The 22,646-nt window shown below is 43.8% G+C and overlaps 1 protein-coding gene across 2 annotated transcripts in view; it reads right to left on the reverse strand.

Moving 5' to 3' along the window:
- dscamb (Down syndrome cell adhesion molecule b) overlaps window positions 1-22,646 on the reverse strand; it is a 76,568-nt gene that overhangs the window by 21,345 nt on the left and 32,577 nt on the right. For both annotated transcript variants that reach the window (XM_086125330.1, XM_086125329.1), the window contains exons 4-8: window positions 4,543-4,689; window positions 3,580-3,858; window positions 3,229-3,504; window positions 1,570-1,866; window positions 713-985 (exon numbers count right to left, since the gene is read on the reverse strand). In XM_086125330.1, coding sequence (XP_085981456.1) covers window positions 713-985; window positions 1,570-1,866; window positions 3,229-3,504; window positions 3,580-3,858; window positions 4,543-4,689 — 1,272 coding nt within the window. The remainder of the gene's footprint in view (window positions 1-712; window positions 986-1,569; window positions 1,867-3,228; window positions 3,505-3,579; window positions 3,859-4,542; window positions 4,690-22,646) is intronic.

Here is a 22,646-nt window from a genome sequence, read left to right on the forward strand (position 1 = left end):
CGTCTTTCCAATTACAGCTTGTAAGAGCTCGACGGAGATCAGCTCTGTGATATCATTAGCACAGATACAGTCTTCATTAACTAGCCTGATGAGCTGAGGGGAAGCAGGTAGCCACATTGCTTAGTCTGAGATGAATATGAAATCTTGAATAGCGTGAGCTTATTTGTTTATCCATCGGCTCGAGCCTTGCTCTGTGATGCACTTTGGAAGCCGACTCTGGTCTCGCTAAAAATGGAGATGAGCAATTTTTACTTTGCAGTTGTTTCAAATTAGGACACAGGGACCTGCAAAGGGCAAAGACTTGAGGACCTACTGTACAGGATATATTGTAGTATGCATGCCAGGCCACTAGTTGGCAGTATAGTATAAATTGGTAGTTTCTTCGGGAGTCTTCGGGCTGTAGGTGGGGGACACTCTCAACTGTTGACAGCCATTCGCAGGGCACACATAGACGAACAACCTTACGTGCTCACGCTCGCAGATCAGGACAATTTATCGTATTCTATCAACCTGTTATGCATGTTTTTGAAATGTGGGAGGAAACTGGAGTACCCGGAGAAAACCCACGCAGGCACGGGGAGAAAATGCAAACTCTAAACAGGAAGGCTGGATTCGTAATCGAACGGCGCACCGCTGCACTGTGAGGCGGAAGTGCTAATCAGTCGACCAACGTGCCGCCGACATTGGACATAAAGGTAAAATATAGACTTACCTCTCACACGGAGGTGAACACTTTGGGAGTCCATCTTGTTGGGTTGGACCATCACTTTGCAGTTATACTCTCCGGCGTCGACCTGCTGCACATTGGTGAGCCTCAGCGTGCCGTTGTTTTCGAAGGCCCGCTGTCGATGGTTGAATGGCAACAACGCTGAGTTCTTGTACCACTTGATGGAATAGTAAGGATAGCCAATCACACGGCAGTGAATGAAGGCATCCCGTCCAGCGATGGCGGTGACGTTTTTCATCGAACGGATGCTGGCACGGCCTGAGAATGGGAGTGGTTCAGAAAGAACTCCTTATGAGGACATTTATCGGCCGTGGTGTTAGGCTGCAAGAGCTGTGACGCTTGCTGCAGTGATGTGTACACAAAACAGTCCCTTTGCAGGAGATCACACAAGACAATGTCAAGTGCTCATAAAACAAATACCAGCTTCCTATGTGGTCCTTGCCATCAACATCGTGTTGAACTATTGCCGATTGTTTCACTTAGCGCTCAAATTTTTCGTTTCAGCGGAAAGCGGCAGAATTACATGCAGATTCAAGTGTTCAACATCTGAGGGGAGGTTTGAATTCATGTAATAATGCATGCATAAAAAGCACAATAACGTAAAAAAAATTACGTTGAGGGCAGAAAAAAAATACAAAGAAATAAATGAAAGTTGTTAAGATGCACTGAGCAAAAAAAAAAAAAAAAAAGTGAGCGAAAGCTAATACAAACCAAGTAAATTGACAATTCTCTTGCTCAACGCTCAGATGTGTGCAGCATTCAGGCAGACAGACAGACAGACAGACAGAAAGACAGACAGGTATGTGTATTGTTGTTTTTGGAGGAGCTGATTTGACAAGCACCTCTTACGTTTATTCGAGCCTGGTGGTACACGAGGCCGGCCGAGTTGCTGCACGTGCACCGGTACACGCCGCCGTCCTGCACCTGCGTGTGCGTCACGTTGAGCTGGCTGACCACGTGGCCCTCGTGGGTCTCCGAGTGTCCCAGGTGATGGTGGCTGTCTTTAATGACCGGGTCGTCGTCCAGAGACCACATGCACCGAGGCGGCGGCGTGCCCCTGATGTTGCATACCAGGAAGACGGGCTCGTTCGGGTTCACCACCTTTTCGCTGAAGGAGGCGAGGATCTTTGGCGTACCATCTGCGGAGGACGACAGGACGCAATGGGGATGCGCTGATGAATAAAACATTGTGGCAGCCTACACGTAATTTCAGGGCACAATCACCAAGGTACAATCATACTCACTGGGTGGATAGAAATAATCGCCGCCTATTACTCTCGCAGGTAGAAAGTCTTCCATTTTGTATTCATTTATAACGTGGACATATTTACCATCGCGAGTATTGCCTTTCTTTATACAGTATAAAAATCACATTGCAGGTACAATTTGACAAAACTAGGGCATTTCCGAACTGTGCCACATTGGTGAGACGGCAGTCACTAATTGGATGGAAACAAGTAAGCGCTGACAAATATCGTCGATCCCAGCTTTCTCAGGCATACATTATTGGACAGTCGTTAAAATCGGCTTTGATTTACAACTACTAAAAAAAAAACAGTCACCTTACAAAATTTGACTTTGGTTCCCTCTTGAGAGCTCTTGCATGTTTTGGGATGCCGGAGAAAACTGGAGTCCTTCGAGAAAACCCCACGCAAGCACAGTGAGAACATGCAAACTCCATACAGGACCGCCTGAGCTGAAATTTGAACCAGAACCAGGCTGATGGGCTAACCTCTATTCAACTATGCCGCCATTGTTTGAATCATCATCATCATCATCATCAATTAAGCCCAAATGCGTTTTTGGACGCAATTGGGACACGTAGTCAGTACAGCTAAAGGAAGAAAATAATATATTGATCCCTTCTCTTCAGGAAAGACTTCCCAAAAGATTTTGGACTGTGTCTAAGACTTTGTCATCTATTCCTCGAGATAGGTGTTAAAGGTTTAAAACAGGGGTCGGGAACTCCACTTTCGGAGCCATATCCTGCTTGTTTTAGATCCCTCCCTACTCCAACACACCCGATTCAAACGATCAGCTTATCAGCAAGCTTTGTAGAAGCCTTAAACTATCAGAATCATATGATCATATTACCAGAATATGTTCTCTGTATTTCTGTCATTTGGTTTGGGACATGATGGCAGCCATACTTATTACATTTTCATTCCGGAGGTTTTAGGCAAACAAAGAAGTGTAGCTGCATTTTGAAATATCTGCCATTTATTATCAGATAATCTGGGTCTGCTGCACATGATTATAGATAATCTTTTTACAGTTTCATGGCCGCAGGAGACAGTTGCCTGAGCAACACTGCTGAGGTAACCACATTACATGCATGCGCTTGTGCTTTTGCATGTGTTTGTGGCATCAGGGATAATGACATTAATGGTGCCCTATGGATGAGATGTAAACCTTACATTGATTTTTGTGTGTGTGTGTGTGTGTGTGTGTGATATTGCACATGTATGCATGTATACAAATACCTATTGCCGAATTGTTACCTTCAAGGATGACTTGCACAAAGTCCTGAGCAGACATTTTGCCCTTCCTGGCAAAGCACTGATAGGCCCCACCATCACTCTTTGACATTCCTTCCATGATGAGATTCTCCCGGTTGAGACCGGTGAAACGGACGTTGTTGCCGGGGTAAATGATCTCTCCGTTACGGTACCATGACAACTCGTACTCGTCGGAGCCGCTCACGCTACATGAAAGAGACACCTTGCTGCCCACGCTGCCTTTCACCTTCCGTGGGCTGACCATCGCCTTCAAAGGTTCTGAGGATACAAAGGAGGTTCAACTTCAAGAAGGTTTTTGTTCAACGCAACTTAATAAGAATGAAAAAGCCTCACGTCTGACATGCAGGCGGCCCATGACCTCGGCGTTGCCGTAGCTATTCCAAACTTCACAAACATATGTCCCAGAGTCGCTCGGCTGCGTGCTCTCTATCAGTAAGCCCGTGATGGTCTGGCGGAAGCGACTATCTGGCTCCAGCGGGCTGTTGTCCTTGAGCCAGCGGTACTTGGGGAACGGGTAGCCGGATGCCTTGCAGGGCAGCTCCACCCGATGATTAATCATCACGTCGCGGTGGTCGAAGTCGTCCAAGATGCCTGGCTCGGCATTGCTGGGGTCTGGAAAGAGGCGAGCTTCGCGTTAGCGTTAATTATTTATGAGTGTCGCTCGGCATTGGGAAGCAGAATCCAATAGTGACTCTGTGGGTGAAGATTCTGTCCTTGAAAGTATGTGACGTGGTAGGTGAGGAAGAGAAAGTTCAAAAAAAGCACTGTGGATTGGTGCCTTGCTGAGCCAGCGAGCTATTAACATACAGAGAGCAGCATTACGGTCATATTGCATTTAAGCTTTACTTGTAGAACGCAAAATTCTTGAAAATTAGGCCAAGGACACTTTGTTTTCTTACAAGTCTTGCTTTGTCCCCTTATCGGTTCGCCGGATTACACCAAAACTACAAGCTAATTTTCTCAAGACTTGTTGGGGCTCGGGGGAATTACATGGGAGGAAGGGAGAAGGGAGAATAGAGAAGGGACACATGCGGCTGCAACAAACTCAAGTTTGTCTGACTAAATTTGTGAATTGTTCTTGTCGAAATGATGATGTGCTATGTAGTTCAAGTCAAATTTCAAAGTCAAACCTGAAGTACAATTTGGAAATGGCAACCATGGCTGTTGCACATCATGCGTTGAGAGGTCTATCCCTCCAACATAGTGGTGGTATCAGTGACCTTCTAATATTGTCATATAATCTATAACAGTGTCATTACTATGTCTCTTTTCTACTAGTGTATCGTGACTTCATACCTGACACAATGAGACGTGCACTGTTGCTCTGTCGAGTCTCCCCAGTGAAGCGGTGACGTGTGGTGCAACGGTAGTTATTCAGCCCATCCTCAGGCAGGACGTCCAAAATGTACAAGGCTCCTGTAGGCGTGATGACATATCTTTGTCCTGCAGCGCACACACACACCCGCACACGCACATGAGCACACAGGGGTTTCCAACTGTACATTACATTCCACTGAGTGAGTTGTTTTGATTGCGCTGAGGCATTGAAGGCAGCGAGGGTGATTTCTACTTTGTACAAAAGTAGACCGAACTGAGGCTTTGTGGGGGCAAAACAAGATCAAAATGGGGTGATTCACTTTCGTTGATAAAAGGGAACAGTGGGTGTTTGCGCTATTTTTGTCTATTTAAAAAAAAAAGGAGTAGACCTGTCAATATTTACTGAAGTGGTCTGCAGTTACTGCAGCTAGAATGCCTTCAAAATACAATACACGGTATTGTATTTGGATTGCAGAGTGGTGCAGTTTTAATATTTACTGTTGCGATTTTGGGACAAAATGGCTTCCCAGATAGGTGCTTCAAGCTTCCATGAAAAATGCATGTGCAAGCAGGTCTGTTTTCTATGTAGCTTAACAAAATAGATGTAAGCGCCCTACGGTCGCATAACGTCAACCCCGATACATAACAAATGAAACTCTCACACACTAAACGGACGTGTTACTGCTCCGATTTTCATATGCAACACCAGCACGTTCGCAACAACAAAGTCCAAAGCAATTAGCTATGAAATGTTAATCAGAAGCATTAAAATCCACTGTAATTATGCCAAACGGCAAAAGTTTTTCTTTAATACTCCGCTTGAGACTAATTTGGATGGAAGAAAGGCAAAGGCATGTGTACTATGCTTACATTTTTGATGATTAAAATTACAAAACAAAAGAAACCTTGTGGGGCTCAGCAAATGGGCGGTATATGTGTGTGTGTGTGGGGGGGGGGGGGGGGGGGGGATAAAGAGCAAAGTGGCAGAGGGGAAGGAATGGCAAAGCTATTGTAAGCATTGACCTAGATAGAATAGACAACAGATCCTTTGGATTTGATGTCCTGAAGGGCTTTTACTGGTTTACATGCAGTGGAATATCCTCGGAGCAAGTGAAATTTATGAAGGTGGAGGCAAGTAGCGAGGGTCTAACCATGTGCAAGCGTGTGTGTGTTTAAGTGCCTGCGGCACGTGCGCATGTGAGCGTTCCTGACAATAGTGGGAGGACATCATCTCAGGGCATGAGGAGCAGGGGGGGGGGGGGGGGGGAGGGATACAAAAGCAAAGAGACGGCTAAATATAATTTTCCAAACTTGCTGGCTGCGTGTAGGTTTCATTTCTGCAAAAAGCCTCCCAATATTTCACAAGTCGGTTATGAAAAGGGCTAAAAAGTAAAGACGTTTTCCCGCAGTTAACCACAATCTAGCGGCCACAACAAAACACAAGTGTCGATTGCGAAGCTGTACACTCCATTCTGCTCCTCTCATTCTTTTCTCTCCTCCCTCCCGGCTTCTCCATTTTGTTTCTGTACCGGTCCTCCGAAATCTCACAGCGGAATCCATCTTGAGTGAGACGAAATTGTATTTCACCGCAGCCGCTGCCAGCCACCGCAATTTTCTCAAGCGCCTGGATGCAACCGTATTCTTTTTAAGACATTCGAGCTCAGTTTATTGTGTGATGACAGAATGAGAGAGGGATGGGGCTGAAAAAAAACTAAGATGGACTGTGATCAATTGGATTCTGTCAACAACTTGCATCACTAATGGCTCCTTGCACACAGGTAAAAGCAGAAAAAAAAACCCTGCAGCACATTATAAAGGTGATCAATAAAAGGAGCTAAAATAAATCACTAAATTCCTAAATCATCACTGTACTCGAGTTGAATAATGGAACATCATGACATTATTTGTGCATGAGATAGAATTAGACTGTATTGAAAAGATTTGCCTTGAGGCATAATCCAGGTTTGAGATTAAAGTTCACTTTGAAAGCACGATTAAAATTGGATTGAAAAAGCCTCCTGCACCTGTAAAAGTGTCTTTCTGTGAATGCACCTGCTGTGTGAATAGATTTCAGCAATGCACAAGAATGAAAGAGCCGCCATTGACACTGTGTTGAAGAAGGCGTCCTTGGTTTGAAGCGAGGGTTTTGGCATTAATGCTAGAATGCTAAGAGAGTCTCTGTGTCTTCTTTCCCCTCAAAAACCTCTGTGTTCCTGTTTGGCTCATTCTACTTCCTCTCCTGCCTCCTGCATGTTCTCTCTAGCGGTGTGCGTGTCCTGAATGCTAAAGCGGTGTTTAGTTCGCTCAGAACATTGCAATCTCGCAGCTGCTGCCATAAACATCTTCCTTTTCATCCTTATGATTTGTATCCCCTCGGGTATGTGTTAATATGAAAAAAATGTTGAAAACGAATGCCCTAACATTGGGGCCTGACTCTTGAGAAATCAAAACAAAAAAATAATGAACGCACTACGAATGAATGCTGAAAGAGGAAGTTAACCCTAAAATATAGTGACAATAATAATATAAGGCACCTGAGCAACAAAGCCACTACTCTCCGCTACGAAACATTTGAAGATGTTCATTTTGAGTTGTATTACACAGTGTTGATTCAATCTGTAAAATAAGGTCGAAACGGCAGATACAAAGATTTCATTTTCCCCCCACCCCCCAAACACACACGGATGCACACACCCACAAACACATAAAATGTTGGCGTAATTTAGAGTGGAAACTATTGTGACAAGTGGTGTTATAGAACCACTTCTTTATATTGAAAATGGGCTCTCATTTATCATAAATTATTGCTGCGTTGTAATCCATGCAAAAAATGTCCAACTGCCATGAACGATTCATATTTAATAAACAAGCGAGCAAGTGAGGGATGTCGTCGTAAATAAATCATGAGACCGCCCCTCCACCACATCAGATTTGTACCGGGACTGGTCACTGAGATTTGCTTGACGACAGTAATGGGATTACTGCAACTGCCGAATAAGAGCATTTCAATGCTTTTTGGCGCGGCTTTTTTCATTCTTTAGTCAAATCCAAACAACAAAACACAGAACTGTCTTTATGATCAATTAAAGATTCATTGAAGATACCCTCCGTGCACTTCTGGAAAAAGGCTGTCTTGATAAAATGACCACAGATAAACATTGAAATATTGTTAAGCAGCAGTCGTGTTCATATTACTGCCACTGTCATCGGGTACACTGTGTTTTCTGGCATCCCCGGAATACGAGAGTTGCAGATTTATGTCATCGCGGCAATAACCTAATATCAGAGGAACTGGAGAACGGATTAGTTTCTCACTAATGTCTTGCACTTTGCTGAGCACACACAAACACGTGCTCTTAGCGCAAAAGTGCTGAAAGTGAAAGTTGGGTCTCCCAGGTTTAAGAGTCATGTCCTTGTTTATGTCTTTGATGAGGTTAGCAATCCAGTAATCCCCGCACAAACCCAGTGCCATTAAACAGCATGTTGCCATGCAGGCCAATGGAGTGAAATGAGGAGAACATCAGCACAACTATGGAAAAAGAAAAGGTGATCTTGTTTTAAAAGTAGCTGGATAATACAGCCTGAGAATTTGGAACACATCTCGACAACGGTGGCTCTGTTCAAATTAAAATGTGTTGACACACTGTCAAACACATGCCAAAGGGACAGGGGCCATTATAACTTTGCGTACATTTCACGCAGTCAAAACCCTGAAGGGAGTTGATTCTGGAAAGCAAATTGTACTTAGGGGCTCACAATTAATTTTTTTTTTTCCGGGATGTTTTTGTGTAAAGTGTATTGAATGTTTTTCAGTATTTTTTCAACTATTGTTTGGGTTTGTGAAAAAAACTCCAAATTATTATTATTATTTTTTAATTAATCAAGGGGCCTCTCAGAGTGTGGTGAGAGGGCATGTGCAGCCCGCAGGCAGCCAGTTTCCCATCCCTGTTCGAAGGTAATATGGATGTCAGTTTGATCTTATCACATCATGATGATTGATCCATGTTCACGCAAATACCAAATCACGACATTTCAAATACTCAGTGCACTTCAAAAGCCCTTTGCCTCTCCCACAACACCCCCCACCCCCATCCATAAGGAGAGTTGCATGATGTGTAATTGGCCAGAGGATGAGTCTGGACAATGCATCTGAGGCCTTACTTTTTAATAGGGCTCTGTTCCAACTTCCCACTAATTATGCTGACACAATTTGATGAGCAAATGACTAAATATCTTCGTCTGAGGGGATTTTGGGATGGGGGGGGGTGTTCAGGGGGGGGGGGATTAACATTGATGTAATAAGTACAATTTGTCACTATTAAGACAGAGGTGTTGACAGGCGCTGGTGTTGTCAGGGCAACGGATGGTGCTCCCTCGTGACGATGTATTGTGTCGCATCCGTCGAGTAGAGCGGTCAGCCCCCTTAATAATCAATGCCTCGGGTTGCTCTGCAACTGGCTGAAGCACACGTAGGATGACAGTGTCATCAACATACCGAGGTTGAATACCAAGCAGCGTATCAACCTCACATACACGACACGCTACAAACATGCATTCAGTACAGCACGCGCTAACACTGACAGTAAACACCCACAAACTTAACAAGCAAGACAACACAAACCGTCCAGTTCCGCCTATAAGCTGTAGCTTTTCCCCTCGATTTTCCCCAGATGTTCCCGATACCAGAAGTGTCGTGTTTCTCTCCATTCTTAGCTCCTTTTCAACTCACCAACATCATGTTGACTGTTTATTAAATTTCCAGTGAGTTCACTGTCCACAGTTTTATACCAATCCCGCACATCTTGAAGCGTTTGAGTGGACACTACATTTTCCAAAATGAATTGGTTCTGGAAGAAATTATTTAGCAAGAAATGTTTGTAAGTAGAGACGCGTTTTCCATGTAAATGCCCTAATCCGTTCCAAGCCCCCCAAAATTCAGACAGAAATGTTTTATAAAGCATAAAAATAAAACAAAATAAACAATAGATATTATGGGCGTAACGAGTTGGCGTCAATGATTGACCTAAAAACACGGACATTTTGTCACAGTTGGCAGTGCTGCAATTTTTGCTTTCATGCTACTTAGCGCTTTTTCCACTTTTTGCTTTTCTCTTTTAATGATGGAAGTTCATATTTGCTCTTATTTTTGGATGTGTCATTTGTCCGGCTGAGTGACTTAAGTGTGAATAAAGTCTTTTGGGAACTTGTGTTCCATTGACATACTGTACTTCCTCTGAATTTTCATGTACTGTAGTTAGAATTGACGAAGAGTAGAAAAAGACACTTGTTTCTTGAAGTGGATGACTTCAATATGGCATTTGTTAGAGCGGGCGCAACTATTTGCAGAAATTGCCAGAGCAATAACAGTCAAAGTATCACTACTTCGAGTCGTGAGTCAGGTTGCTTTGCCCTGTGCCCTACGAGGGGATGGGCATGTTCCCTTTTAATATTAAACGTGTTCTGTTTTTGTTTTTTCCATTCGCCCTTGTATGACATTTTCCTTTACCCGCTGAGTCTTTTCTCGCAAAGTTTTCAGGTTTGAAATATTGATGTTGCTTTTTTGTGATTGTCAGTCAGTACTCTTGACCGTGCTCTGCTTTGTTTACAAAAGACACAAATTTTACCACGGCCGTAATGGAAGGCCTTTCTTTGTCTTTAGAAGACTGGCTTTTTTCAGGGATCCATTTCTAAAAATAAATAAAAATGAATACAAAACACAAAGGCCTCTGAAGTGGAGAAAGTTGTGCATCACTGGCAACGTATCACTATACTTAGCAGCCTGTCAGTCCTACCAGGATCACTGTCCACATTGGAAAATGTGACACAAATGCCTCGGGCTGCTAGAATAAAGTTGCAACTATCGCCGACTCCTAAATAATAATAAGGTAGCACTCAACAAATTAGGGGACGTTCATTAGAATGCAGGCACTTGGATCCAATGTGGTCAAAGTTACTTTGAGCTTCTTGTTGTGTGAAACATGCGCAAACATTTGCATGATGTGCTGTGTGTACATTTTTAAGGCATTGTCTTGGGAGGCATTTTCAGTGTGTGTGCGTGTGTGTGCCGAGGGGCCATGTCAGCACTTACACACCGTGCTTTCCAGCTGACGTTAGTGGTGCAAGAGCTACTGTACCAGGCAATCCCCATCCCACCTTTTGAGAGCTCTGTGCATCCTTATGGGTCAGCTTATGCTTTTGCAATTTCATTTCACATCAGCACATATTCTCGAGAACCTGTTTCACCTCAGCCAAGCACAAAAGCTAACATGATTGTTTGATTCGATCTGTTTTCATTGAGCTGTTGAAACTTTATGCCGGGCTAGCCATTAGATTATGGTGCAAATTCAAAAAGAGAAATGCTGTTCACTCAAAAAGGAAACACCCCCACTCTCCCAAATGGTACAGTCCTGTCCATCTATTCTTCATATTTTACACACCCTTCCATTAAAGAAATAAACACTCATAATGTTCCCTGAAATCATTTGAAACTGAAGAATGAAAATCTCCACGTCATGTGACTTCTGTCTCATTGTCCTTTGGAAAGATGTCACATCAGTTCTTTGCCACACTAGTCCAAAAATGTTTTCCCCTTTCTCCTTCGCGAAGGCCTGCACTCGACTGGCTGCTATTCTAGATCATGCTTTTGTTTGTTTGTCCTAACCCCCTTTGTCTTTCCTCAAAGTACTTCAAAACTTACCCCCTGCACCTTCATCTCAGGCCACTTGTCATTCACTGCCATCTTCTTCCTCTTATCCTCTGCCTGCATCTGTCTGCATCCCTGCCTCAGTCCATCCTTTCCTCTCTCCTTCCTCTCCGGCTCAACGTGAACACTGCCGCTCCTTGTCCGCGGCCTCCTGCCTCGGACAAATACTCTCCTCTGTGCTCTACCCACAGTGTTTAGCAGAGCTGCTGCAGGCCTACCTCTCAGTATGCACGGCAGTCATGTGGCCTGACAATGGCTCATTTCAACCTCGATTTCCCCTGAAATGAATGGGAGCCCACACCGGCGCATGCGGGCATGCCTTTTAATTGGTCCAAGTTAGATTCAAACCATTAAACCACTGATGTTGCCACATCTCCGCTGCACTTACACAAAACACACACACACACACACACACAAACACAAACACACACACCCTCTTTGCTTTTCTTGCAGCAAGCAGCAAACGCCTTATCTCTCAGCCCTGCATAAATGCAGACACCCTGAATAGCCATCCCCTGGATAAAACGTAGGCCCACACATTCACTTGCATGCAGAGGTGATCATCCAGCACATTGTATGCGCATGTCCGACTTATATTGCCCCCTAACTGTAAAAAAAAAGACAACTTTTAGTTTTGGGGGCTAAAACAGTAATTTAAGTTGGAACAACTTTGAAGTATAAATTATTTACATTTGTGGCATCCATATTAGTTAGCACAACAAAGCAAGCAAGTTAGCTGGTCCAAAACAATTTTCTCAGTTGTTTTTACTTTTATCTTTAGGTTGGGGACAATATATGGACAATTAGTTCTATATACCCTTATTTCTTGGTTGAAAATGTGGGAACTGCAATTTTCACGTGAGCAAAACTTTTAATATTTCGTTGAATTGCCAAATATTTTATCGAAGTTCCTTGCCTTGAAAATTTGAGTTCACTCAACTTTTTTTTCCCGTACAACTTGGAAAAATAGCAGTCACATGTGTGACCTGACCAATAGTATAGATTTTTGAAAAAAAAAAAAAAAGAAATGTACCAAACTGTAACATATAAGGTTTCAGCTTGATGGCAGAAATATATGGCAGCAGACAGAGAGAAAGAGAGTGCGAGAGAGCAGCCAGTGTCTTGTGTGAATATTAACATTTACATAGCATTTTGTTTTTCCTTCTTAAAAATTTCTTATTTTTTTTACAGTCTGGCCCTCATAATCTTCATCAAAGCATATACCTTCAAATGTTGGGAATTTCAAAAATAATGGGTAATTAACTCATTCATTACCAGCCAATTCTGGATCAAGTCTGAAAAGACGTTTAAACACGTCTTTGGGAGTGAATGAGTTAAAGGCATTAATTAATACGTTCCTTCAATCACCAAAGACTATTCAATAACACGAATAAAAATGCTGAGGAATTTAATCTTACTACGGTAACCACATCTATTTCAGGTGTCGCATGTTCTCGACAAGAGAGAATGCGACTTTGACTTCAATCTGTCAAATATTAACATGCATTCATGACAGTGCAGCAGAATGACACATGGGCTTGTTTTACAGTCTCACCCTGTGTGGAGTTTGCACAATCTCCCTTGAAAAGTGAAGGTGTCAAGAGAATATACAGGAACTATACACTGACCGGGATCGTGAGTCGGCGCCCGAAGCCTTGGCTTCAAACTGCCGTGGAATAAAAGCAAAGGCTCAGAACCTAGTGTGTTTCATCCCTCAAAAGACAAGCAAGTGGGCCGAGCCAGACCGACTGCTGCTCCAACAGGCCTTTGAACGATTTTAGCATTTTCACTCTGAATTCACAACAGCCCCCGATGTCAGAGATGGAAGAGACGGCTCGCACCGACCGGCGCCCCGTCTACCGTGCTCACCGCTGCTTTCGACCGCTTGCTTGTTCTCTATGCAACACCCACAAAATTAAAGGGAAGCAGCTCTGGCGCTTTTCAACCCTTTTCCACCACCCGCTTTGATCTCCTTACAGCACACCGCCGCCATGACGGATCGACAACCCCGCCGTCTTTGTTTCGGAGGCTTTTCCTCTCCATTTTTCGAGCCACACGCATCAATTTGCTTGGCTGAGCCTGCCTTCTCTTCCTCTCTAACTGTCTCTCCCCACCAGTTGTCCTCCTCATTTAGCTCGTTAGCGCGCGGTGATAGCCACGAAATCAATTACGGGAGAATGGGAGCTCGCATCTCAGCATCATTACCTACCACAAACTATATTAGGCCGGTCTGAGGGGAACACGAGAGATTGTGATGATTAGCTGTCCGCCCCAGCCACTCGAGCATCCAGCTCGACTGCATCCTTTTGCACGCTGCTCTGTCGCCTTTGCCTTTTTTTTTTCAACTACCAGCAACCATGAACAATGTTAAGACTTATAATACAAATAAGGATATATGGAATATAATACAGTCATGCAGATACAGAGAACACTTTCAAAATTATAGTAAGTGAATTGTAAAGTGTACTAAAACAACACGCCCGTATGAGCAACCCCCAGCAAAGCTTTTTGGGACCCTCTCAGCAGTTTGATTCTCAGTTTTGCTATTCAACGGGTTTTGATGAGGCGGAGAATTTTTGCCTCGTAAACCGTGATGCCAAAGTGCTTATTCCAAGCCTTGAAATCAGTGGAGAGTGAGGACACGGGAGTTTCTCTGGACAGCAAAATATGCGATGTGGAGTGCATGTCAACAGCAACACAAGCGTGTTTTGATCTTTATTCTGCCTGCGTTTATCCCATGTCATCATGCAACCTCTCTCGGTATTCCATCCATCTCAGTATAGAGTTCTTTTTTGTTCTTTACAGGCATTGTTTCTTCCCTCCTGTGTTCCCATTTCATTTGTTATTACCACTACTCCTCTCCCACCCTCCTCCCACCACACGCACACGCACACACACACACACACACACACACACACACACACACACACACTTCCTCCTCTTTTCTTTTCCCCCTGGCCTCACCCTCATAGGAGAGACTTTAGGACAAACTCCGCCCTCCTAGACAGCTGCACATCACCAGCTGTAGGAGGAAGCACAACATTCTCCTCCTCCACCTCTCTGCGCTTCCATCAAAGTCCTCCCTTTTGCTCCTTCTGCCTCATATGATTACACGGAGTGGGGAGCAGCCAGACGCAGCCTGTCATTGATGTCAGACTCATGACACAAATTACCTCTTTTTGATCATTAATGGAAGCCATTAATGTGTCAGCCAAACACGTACTACTACACACATTTCATACCGAAATCACACAGAAAAGCCTTTTTTTTTCCATTCCCATAATTTACAAAGAAGAACAACAAAGAACCCAAGCAGCACTAATTTATTTAACAAATGGCGGAGCCCGGTCAGACACACGGTCCACCGAGATTCCACGAAGGTGACACACTTGAGTGATTAGGAGCTGAGCAGTTTCAAGTGCTGAAGGCAGAGGCACGAAGTGGGCCATCTTAGAAAATCTATCCACCACTGTACGACAGTCTTGCCCCGAGACGGAGGAAGACTGGTGATGAAATCGAGGGAAATGTGGGACCATGGGCGAGTAGGAACACGTACTGGTCGAAGTAAGTCGGCTGGGGGTCGATGAGACGACTTGCCACATGCAGTTGGATGCCTGTCCCCACTGAAAGACTTCCGCACCTCAGTTGTTAGTGACAAAGAATCTTTCTGCGGGACAACCCGCCGGGATCTGGATCTGTTCGTGGACCTCAAAAATCCTTTTCCCGCATTTGTCGGCTTTAATGTAGAGACGTTTTTCGAGAAGACAATGAAGCATCTTATAGACGTGTTGTTTGTGTTCAGGGATGTCTTTAGAAAAAAATTTAAATGTCATTGAGGTCAACAAAACAAAATACATTGTTAATTAAATTCTGAAAAACTGCTGGTGCGTTTGTGAGACCAAATGGCATGACCAAATATTTGAAGTGACCTGAAGGTGCTTTGAACGCGGTTTTCCACTCATCCCCTTCCCGTATTCTGACCAAATGATATGCACTTTGGAGATCAAGTTTGGAAAGTATTGTGGCTGATTGTAGGAGAGCGAAAGCAGAGTCTGAGAGGGGAAGAGGATACTTGTTTTTGACAGTGATGTCAGTGAGGCCTCGACAGTTGACCTTGTGTCTTAAGGCCTTATCCCTTTTTTTCAATGAACAGGAGATGTTGAAGGACAAATTAATCCCTCCACGAGTAAGGAAGAAGTGTCCTTTTTAAGGGCCTGCTGTTCAGGTTGAGAAACGTGATACAAACTGGAACGAGGGAGTTGAGCATTGGGCAAAAGCTCGATAGCACAGTCATCTGCTCGGTGCGGCGGTATAGTGACCGGAGAAAATCCACTTCAGTAAATGTAGATCAAGCACACGCCGCACCGGAGGGTTAGAGCTGAAATTTCAAACCCTTAACTTTAGAACTATGATGCCGACATGATAAGCCAGATGACTGTGCTGCTGTTGTCAGATTTATATGAAATTAAATGAGGTGATGAGATTTGTATTTGTGTTTGTATAATTGCCAAATTGATGTCATGTTGACATTCATGTGTGTTTTGGTTTTGAATGATTACTATTGAGATTGGGATTGCTGTTTTCATCATTGGGTATACTTGTAGGATAGTAAAAATCTGTTCCTACTATATGTGTGCTTTACAAAATGACGACCGCACCCTGTTTTTTTTTCTACAGCTGGCCTCATCATGTATTATTTAATAACTGAGGATCATTCGAGTCAACAGTGAACAATGGCCAAACCGTGTGAGGAAATTGGGTTGAAGTAGACTTCACAAATAAGAACAAACAGGAAAATCTTCTTGTGAATGTAAAGTGGGGCAGATTAAAAGAACATGTTATGCGAACGATTACATGGCATTTATGTGGCACACAGTCGGCTCATGTAAGCAAGATAAATTGGGACGCATAATTACTGAACAGATGCGCCATAATACCTCCTGATTTTGCATTTAGGTTCTTATAATTCAAGTTTGCCCCTTTTTTTTCTCCAATTATTTGTAGACACAGACAACGGAAAAGGGAGTGAAGACATTATAAAGGTGAGATTTGTCACAAAGCCTAAAAGCAGACGAATGCACATCTGTGACAATGCAATGCTATGGCCGGCGAAAAAAGGCTGGCTAAGGTGTCGTTCAAAAGAACAGCAGCTTGTGGCGAGGAAGGCTCTTCTACCAAGCTATCGCCCTTTCCAAATTCACTTTGATCCTCTCCTGACTTTCGACCAAAGCTTTGTGTGCTTGTGTCCTCGCATGTTTTATGCATTTCTTTCTCACAAGTGCTGAGAGAAGACAGATGGATGGAAAGGCAAGAGAGGTTGTGCAGAAGAAAGCACGGCAAGAAGAATACTCCAGTGACTCTCTTGTTATTTCCAGTGATGGAGAGCTGGTCATCATGCAGCAACTTTGATCTGAACCTCCTAATTGGAGCTGCTTTGTTAGTTGACAAACATGAAACAAAACCTTCCACGGCCAGGTTGATATTTTCATAATAATATTCTAATGTTAAATGTTCCTTCAGTTTAAGTTACTAATTCAAGATTGACTTTGTAATGCATGCTCATATGCTATAATGTGTAACCCGTAAAGGCCAAACAAAATCCATTTTGGGATGCAGGTTGGCCTCAGATTTGTCAGCATTTTTCCGGAGGTGATAACGGGAATTTGATATTCAGGATCAGACTGTCCATCCATCCATTTTCTAATCTGCTTATGCTCACAAGGGTCACGGGTATGCTGGAGCCTTTCCCAGCCGTCTTCGGGCAGTAGGCAGGGGACACCCTGAACCGGTTGGCAGCCAATCACAGGGCACACACAGACAAACAACCATTTGCACTCACAATCACACCTAGGGACAATTTAGTGTGTTCCATTAACCTGCCATGTATGTTTTTGGAATTTGGGACGTAACCGGAGTACCCGGAGAAAAGCCACGCTTGCACGGGGAGTACATGCAAAGTCCACATATGAAGGCAAGAGCCGGAACCGAAAACCCTGAACTGCTGCACCGTGAGGCGTGCGTGCTAACCAGTGGACCCAAACAAACTGTCATCAAAATAAAATCTTATTTACCGTACAGGCACTCTTTCAAGTCCCAAAACGTTTGGTTTGTGTTTGACAATAAGTTTGTTGAGTGCATATAAATGCTGCACCGACTGTATGCCACTGCTAACTCTTTTGAATAGCTTGAAGCGCTTACTTTCTCCACACAATTCCCTTGCGTAATAGCCTCATAAGAGCACTTGCCTGAAGGTGTGTGTTGATGAGTCGTCTCTTTTGACCGGTAACTTAGACAGTCACCCACTTAACCAGTCCGACAGAGATGAGTTTCAGCTTCGTATTTCATTTTACAGATGATGACAAGCTTCAAACTAAGGCAGGCAGGAACACTGTTGCCACAGTGAGCACGAGTGACACCCTCCAGGATGTGCATGGATCTTAATTTGATCTACTTGAGATTGCAACTTCCTTCCACTTGATTGAATTAAGCAGAGCGATGTGACTAATTAAGTGGACGGTGAGAAACACAAGCGCGTCAAAGGCAGCTGATGAAACGACAGAGACAGACGATGGCAAATATTGACAAGGGAAGTTTATTGGTTAAGCGGTGAACAGAATCGCAGGGGGAAAGACGGTCGGGTCTGGTGGAGCCATTTCGGGGATGTTCGTCATTCATGATGCAGATAGTGGTGTTTTTCCTTTGGTCGTGTAGCACAGTGGCTGTACATGTTGTATCCATCCATCCATCCATTTTCCGAACCGCTTGATCCTCACTAGGGTCGCGGGGGGTGCTGGAGCCTATCCCAGCCATCTCCGGGCAGTAGGCGGGGGACACCCTGAATCAGTTGCCAGCCAATCGCAGGGCACACAGAGACGAATAACCATCCACGCCCACACTCACACCTAGGGACAATTTTAGAGCGTCCAATCAGCCTGACATGCATGTTTTTGGAATGTGGGAGGAAACCGGAGCACCCGGAGAAAACCCACGCAGGCCCGGGGAGAACATGCAAACTCCACACAGGGAGGCCGGAGCTGGAATCGAACCCGGTACCTCTGCACTGTGAAGCCGACGTGCTAACCACTGGACTACCGGGCCGCCCTACATGTTGTATATAAATGAATTTACCACCGTCAATGACAGAATTAAGAGAATGATCCAAAGAACAAAATCACCACTTTGCCAAGAGAATATTAATTAATTCATGTGGGTGTGTTCCAGAACTGAAAAAACAGCAGCGCTTCCAAAGTCAAGCACGACCATGAAGTTGTTCTAATGTCAAATGAAAACTTTTGTAAAATGAACACATGTGTTGCAGACTCAAATTGTTTGGTCATGACATTCCGATTGAATATAAAACTGACTGTGTCATGTTTTTTTTTATAATAAAGCTCGGATAAATAGCTCACACGTAGAAGAGGCCTAACAGGTTGGTGTTTATAGAAAGAAACTCTAACCTCGTGTCGTGTCTTTTGGTATTGACATCTGCAAATACCCAAGATAAATGCTCGGCACTGAACGGAGTCAAACCACAACGCGTCCATGTCAAAGTACACGTACATGATGTACACTTGAGAGCCTCACATCACCTGTTACACGGCCTCATATTGCAGTCGACGAGCCTGGCCTATTAACATTTGGCAGATGCGCTGCTCCCACATGAACAACCTGCATGGCTAAAGGTCTTCTGAAATGTTGAGGTTTATAATTGGCAATCTGTGCTAAGCCCAGAGGCCTCGTTCACTTCGTTTAGGCCTTTTATGGCGGCGCGTCAGACGGAGAGACGTTTCCACTACATAAAAGAACAGATGTTAAAATCACTTAACCAGATTGGTGTCCCTCTCACTCGTCTATTTCTCTTTTTCGTCAGTCTGGTATTCAACTGGATGCGGCGAGGCGGCGTTCACACAGTCCTGTGTTATTGTCCATGATGCAATCTCGGTTCAATACATTCACTCGCGTTAGATATCATCTTCACCTCTGCCAATCGTAATGTTTGATGTACACTGTGGTGTGTTGCCATATGGTAAAATGTTTTGAAAGCGAAAATTGAAAATTGATGTGCGACTTCGGTAACTGGTGGAAGTTTCGATAACGACCTGACTGTCAAGATGCAAATTTTTTCGAACAAGCTCAACTCAAAGAGTAGCACATGGATGTGAATTGTCGTCAAATTTCATGAATAACACTCCCGCCTCAAAAAAACGATGCATGCAAAGGTGCATGTGGGGCACTTGCTTTTGTTTTTGTTGGTCAATTGACGAGAGACAATACAATGGCTGCCTCCATCCATCTTATCTCCCATGTGACGTAACTCTTTTTCTCAGAGTAGGCATTTCTTCTTCGCTTCCCTTGCTACTCTCGCCTCTGTCCTCCAGTGGTCTCATTAAGGCAGGACTGTAAGGCGAAGATGAGCTGGTTAGTAGCAAATGATTGACGGAATGGTCGGGAGCTATATGTACCTGTGCATGTTGTGTCACGGGTCATGAAAACATGGCGGCCCTTGACGGTGCTCTATTGCAGATTTTCAGTCGTAAAGTATTGTTGGTCGCTCGGTGATGAATGTGGCTTGATTTGATCGAAAACACTGAAGCATTCTGGCTCATGGGTGTTAGCGGAAAGGGGGGAATGCAAGCAAAGGATATCAAAAGTAAAGAACAAACATAACTGGACAGACCAGAGATGAAACCAAATGGAAAACAGACGGGGGAATGTAATTGAGTTGGTGATCCATTAAGGGTCTTATCTATTTCACGGGAACTAGACGCACACAATGTGCTTGCTGTCGGAGGGGAGCTAAGATTAGACCCAAGTGATTGACATGTTCGTGGAGCCAACTGGAATACTGCCATCCGTCCCTTTAGATCGCCGACTTACGGTAAAGAAGAAGCAAGTGCCAAGGGCAGTATATGAGAGCATTGTCAACCAATGAAGAAAATTGTTTTGAAGCTTTGACGCGTAACCCAGTCTTCAAACGAGTGGTGTTACAACTTCATTTAAAAAAATAAATACATTTAAAAAAAAAAAGGAAATACAGTCTACCACCAGAAGACATTCTAAAAAGACATCGAGCAAACAGTGAAGTGGCAAGGGGATGCTGCCTCGTGTGGTGCGGATGACCTTTTGCAATGCCACATCGTTCTGGAAGACTTTGATCAAGAGCAGCTGGGAGGTGACACAATACCCTTGTGGTGGCCACACTGGCCACACCGGAGGCATAAAAAACACAAACACACACACACACACACACACACACACACACACACACACACGCACGTGCACAAGAGCACCCAGCTGGCCTAGAAATATCATTTGGTTCAGGTCACGGGTTCAATTTCCGTTTCAAACAGTGGGGTGTGTGACTGCAGGTCAAACATGATAGCTGGCAGAAAGCAGGTATTAGTCCTCAATACATACTAGCGTCATTTTCATGTCAGCCTTATGTTTTTCGAACGTAATGCTGAAAGAGAGGGTTGGAACCACTTTTTCAGAGCGATACTAGTATGAAGACTGAACTCTTGAGTATTCACCGATATGATAACAAGTAAACAATGCCACTAGTACTTTATATACATACAATTTCTGATCAACCAAATGAAAGATCATTTGAAAGAAAGTCATTTGGTTTATTTCTGAGAAACAGCAAAACAGTGACTGATTTCATATCAACCAATACTGAGAACTGTTGATTTCTTTACCTATTCAAGATGGGGAAAAAATATTAAATGGATTCAAGATAAAATACAATAAAGTCCACCCACCCAGAGGAAAAAAATACCATTAATAGAGTCACATATGAGTCCAAAAAAGTAGCCACGTTGTGATGAAAGGGTCCGAAGGCAAAGCTACAAAGCATGCACAGTCCTTCTGTACATTAATTTGCACCTAATGGGAGGGGAGGAACATGAAAAATGACAGATGCATCAGAAAGGAACAGATGCACATGCTCTGTATGAAATGAAGCAGAATGTGTAAAAGCAGACCGTGCAACACATTGACATGCTACATTTGCTCTTAAATTCATCTGTATTGGCTTCAAAGAGTGTGTGTATGTGTACAGTCATGAGGACAGACCAGGGCCATATGAATACACTCAGACTGACAGTTCATATGGTAAAATTAGTAACATTGAATGTCTCTATGATTATCAAATAAAAATGGGAAAAAAGTGCAAACATGTACCCCCCTCCACCCCAAAAACCAAAAAACTAAGAATGTGTCTCTAAAGTCACGCAAATGCACCAACATACAGTGCACGAGTATGAAGTGGGCATTTCAAGGTTTAACTCTGGGTTCATTTTCGCTTTTTCTTTTGAAGCAGAAGCACACACAACAAGAACATGAGAAGAGGAAATGATCTATTATTTATTATTAGTACAGTAGTATTATTAACTAGTAAATGGTCTTTCACTTGTATAGCGCCTTTTCAACCAATTAAGGCATCCAAAGAGCTTCACACTGACCTACTGATGACGTAGCATCTGGAGGTTCAGTATGTTGCTCAAGGACACTTTGACATGGTCACAAGGATGAGGCATTGAACCCACAACCTCTGGGTTGGGAAACAACCACTCAACCACTGAGCCAGACACCCAAGAGAAAGGGTAGTGTCACCTCACACACACACACACAGATTTTTTTTTTTTTAATTTAGAAAAAGCATTTTTTACTCTTGCCTGACAGTTAGGAGTGTTGAATTTGCCCCATGACGTTTTAATGACGACAACAGTCTGACCCTGAAAATTTCCATTTACATGGCAGAATGGATTGTGCTCAACCAGAGAGGCTGCTGTCCGGTTACATCCGCTGACATAGCCAGATATGCTCGCGGAGCAGATCAGCGGAGCTTTTCCAAGTGGAAATGACCAGACAATCAGACATTAACACACACAAAAACACAACACGCCCAAATTGAGACACTAATCTGATTATGGAGCAGCTGTCGCGGACAGATTTCAGTGATGTGGTTAATGAGTCACCGCACATGCACATGCATGGTTACATCCATACACGAATGTAACCACTTGGCTCCATAGGCCCAAACACACTGGGGAGCCCTCAACAACAGGGAAGTCACCATGAATTGAAACACGACCTGCCTTTTAGAAGGCACAATATGTACCCGTTTGCAAGATTGAAGGTTGAATTAAAATTGAAAAACAGATGATCATGACCCGATGATCATGTCTTATAACAAAACATGACCATGCGATGCGGTGGTAACGGTGGACATTTCCACTTCAGCCTCCGCACTCTACTGCCACCAAATGTCTCCACTGAGACATGTCATGCAAGCCTCCACAAACCCCAGTATCAGTGCTTTGCATTTCTAAATACCACGAAAATGGAAATGGACTATCAGAATTGAATTGACCGTGAC

This window comes from Hippocampus guttulatus, chromosome 12 (assembly GCF_054856545.1).
Source record: "Hippocampus guttulatus isolate MCC_2025c chromosome 12, RoL_Hgut_1.0, whole genome shotgun sequence".
Taxonomy (NCBI): Eukaryota; Metazoa; Chordata; class Actinopteri; order Syngnathiformes; family Syngnathidae; genus Hippocampus; species Hippocampus guttulatus.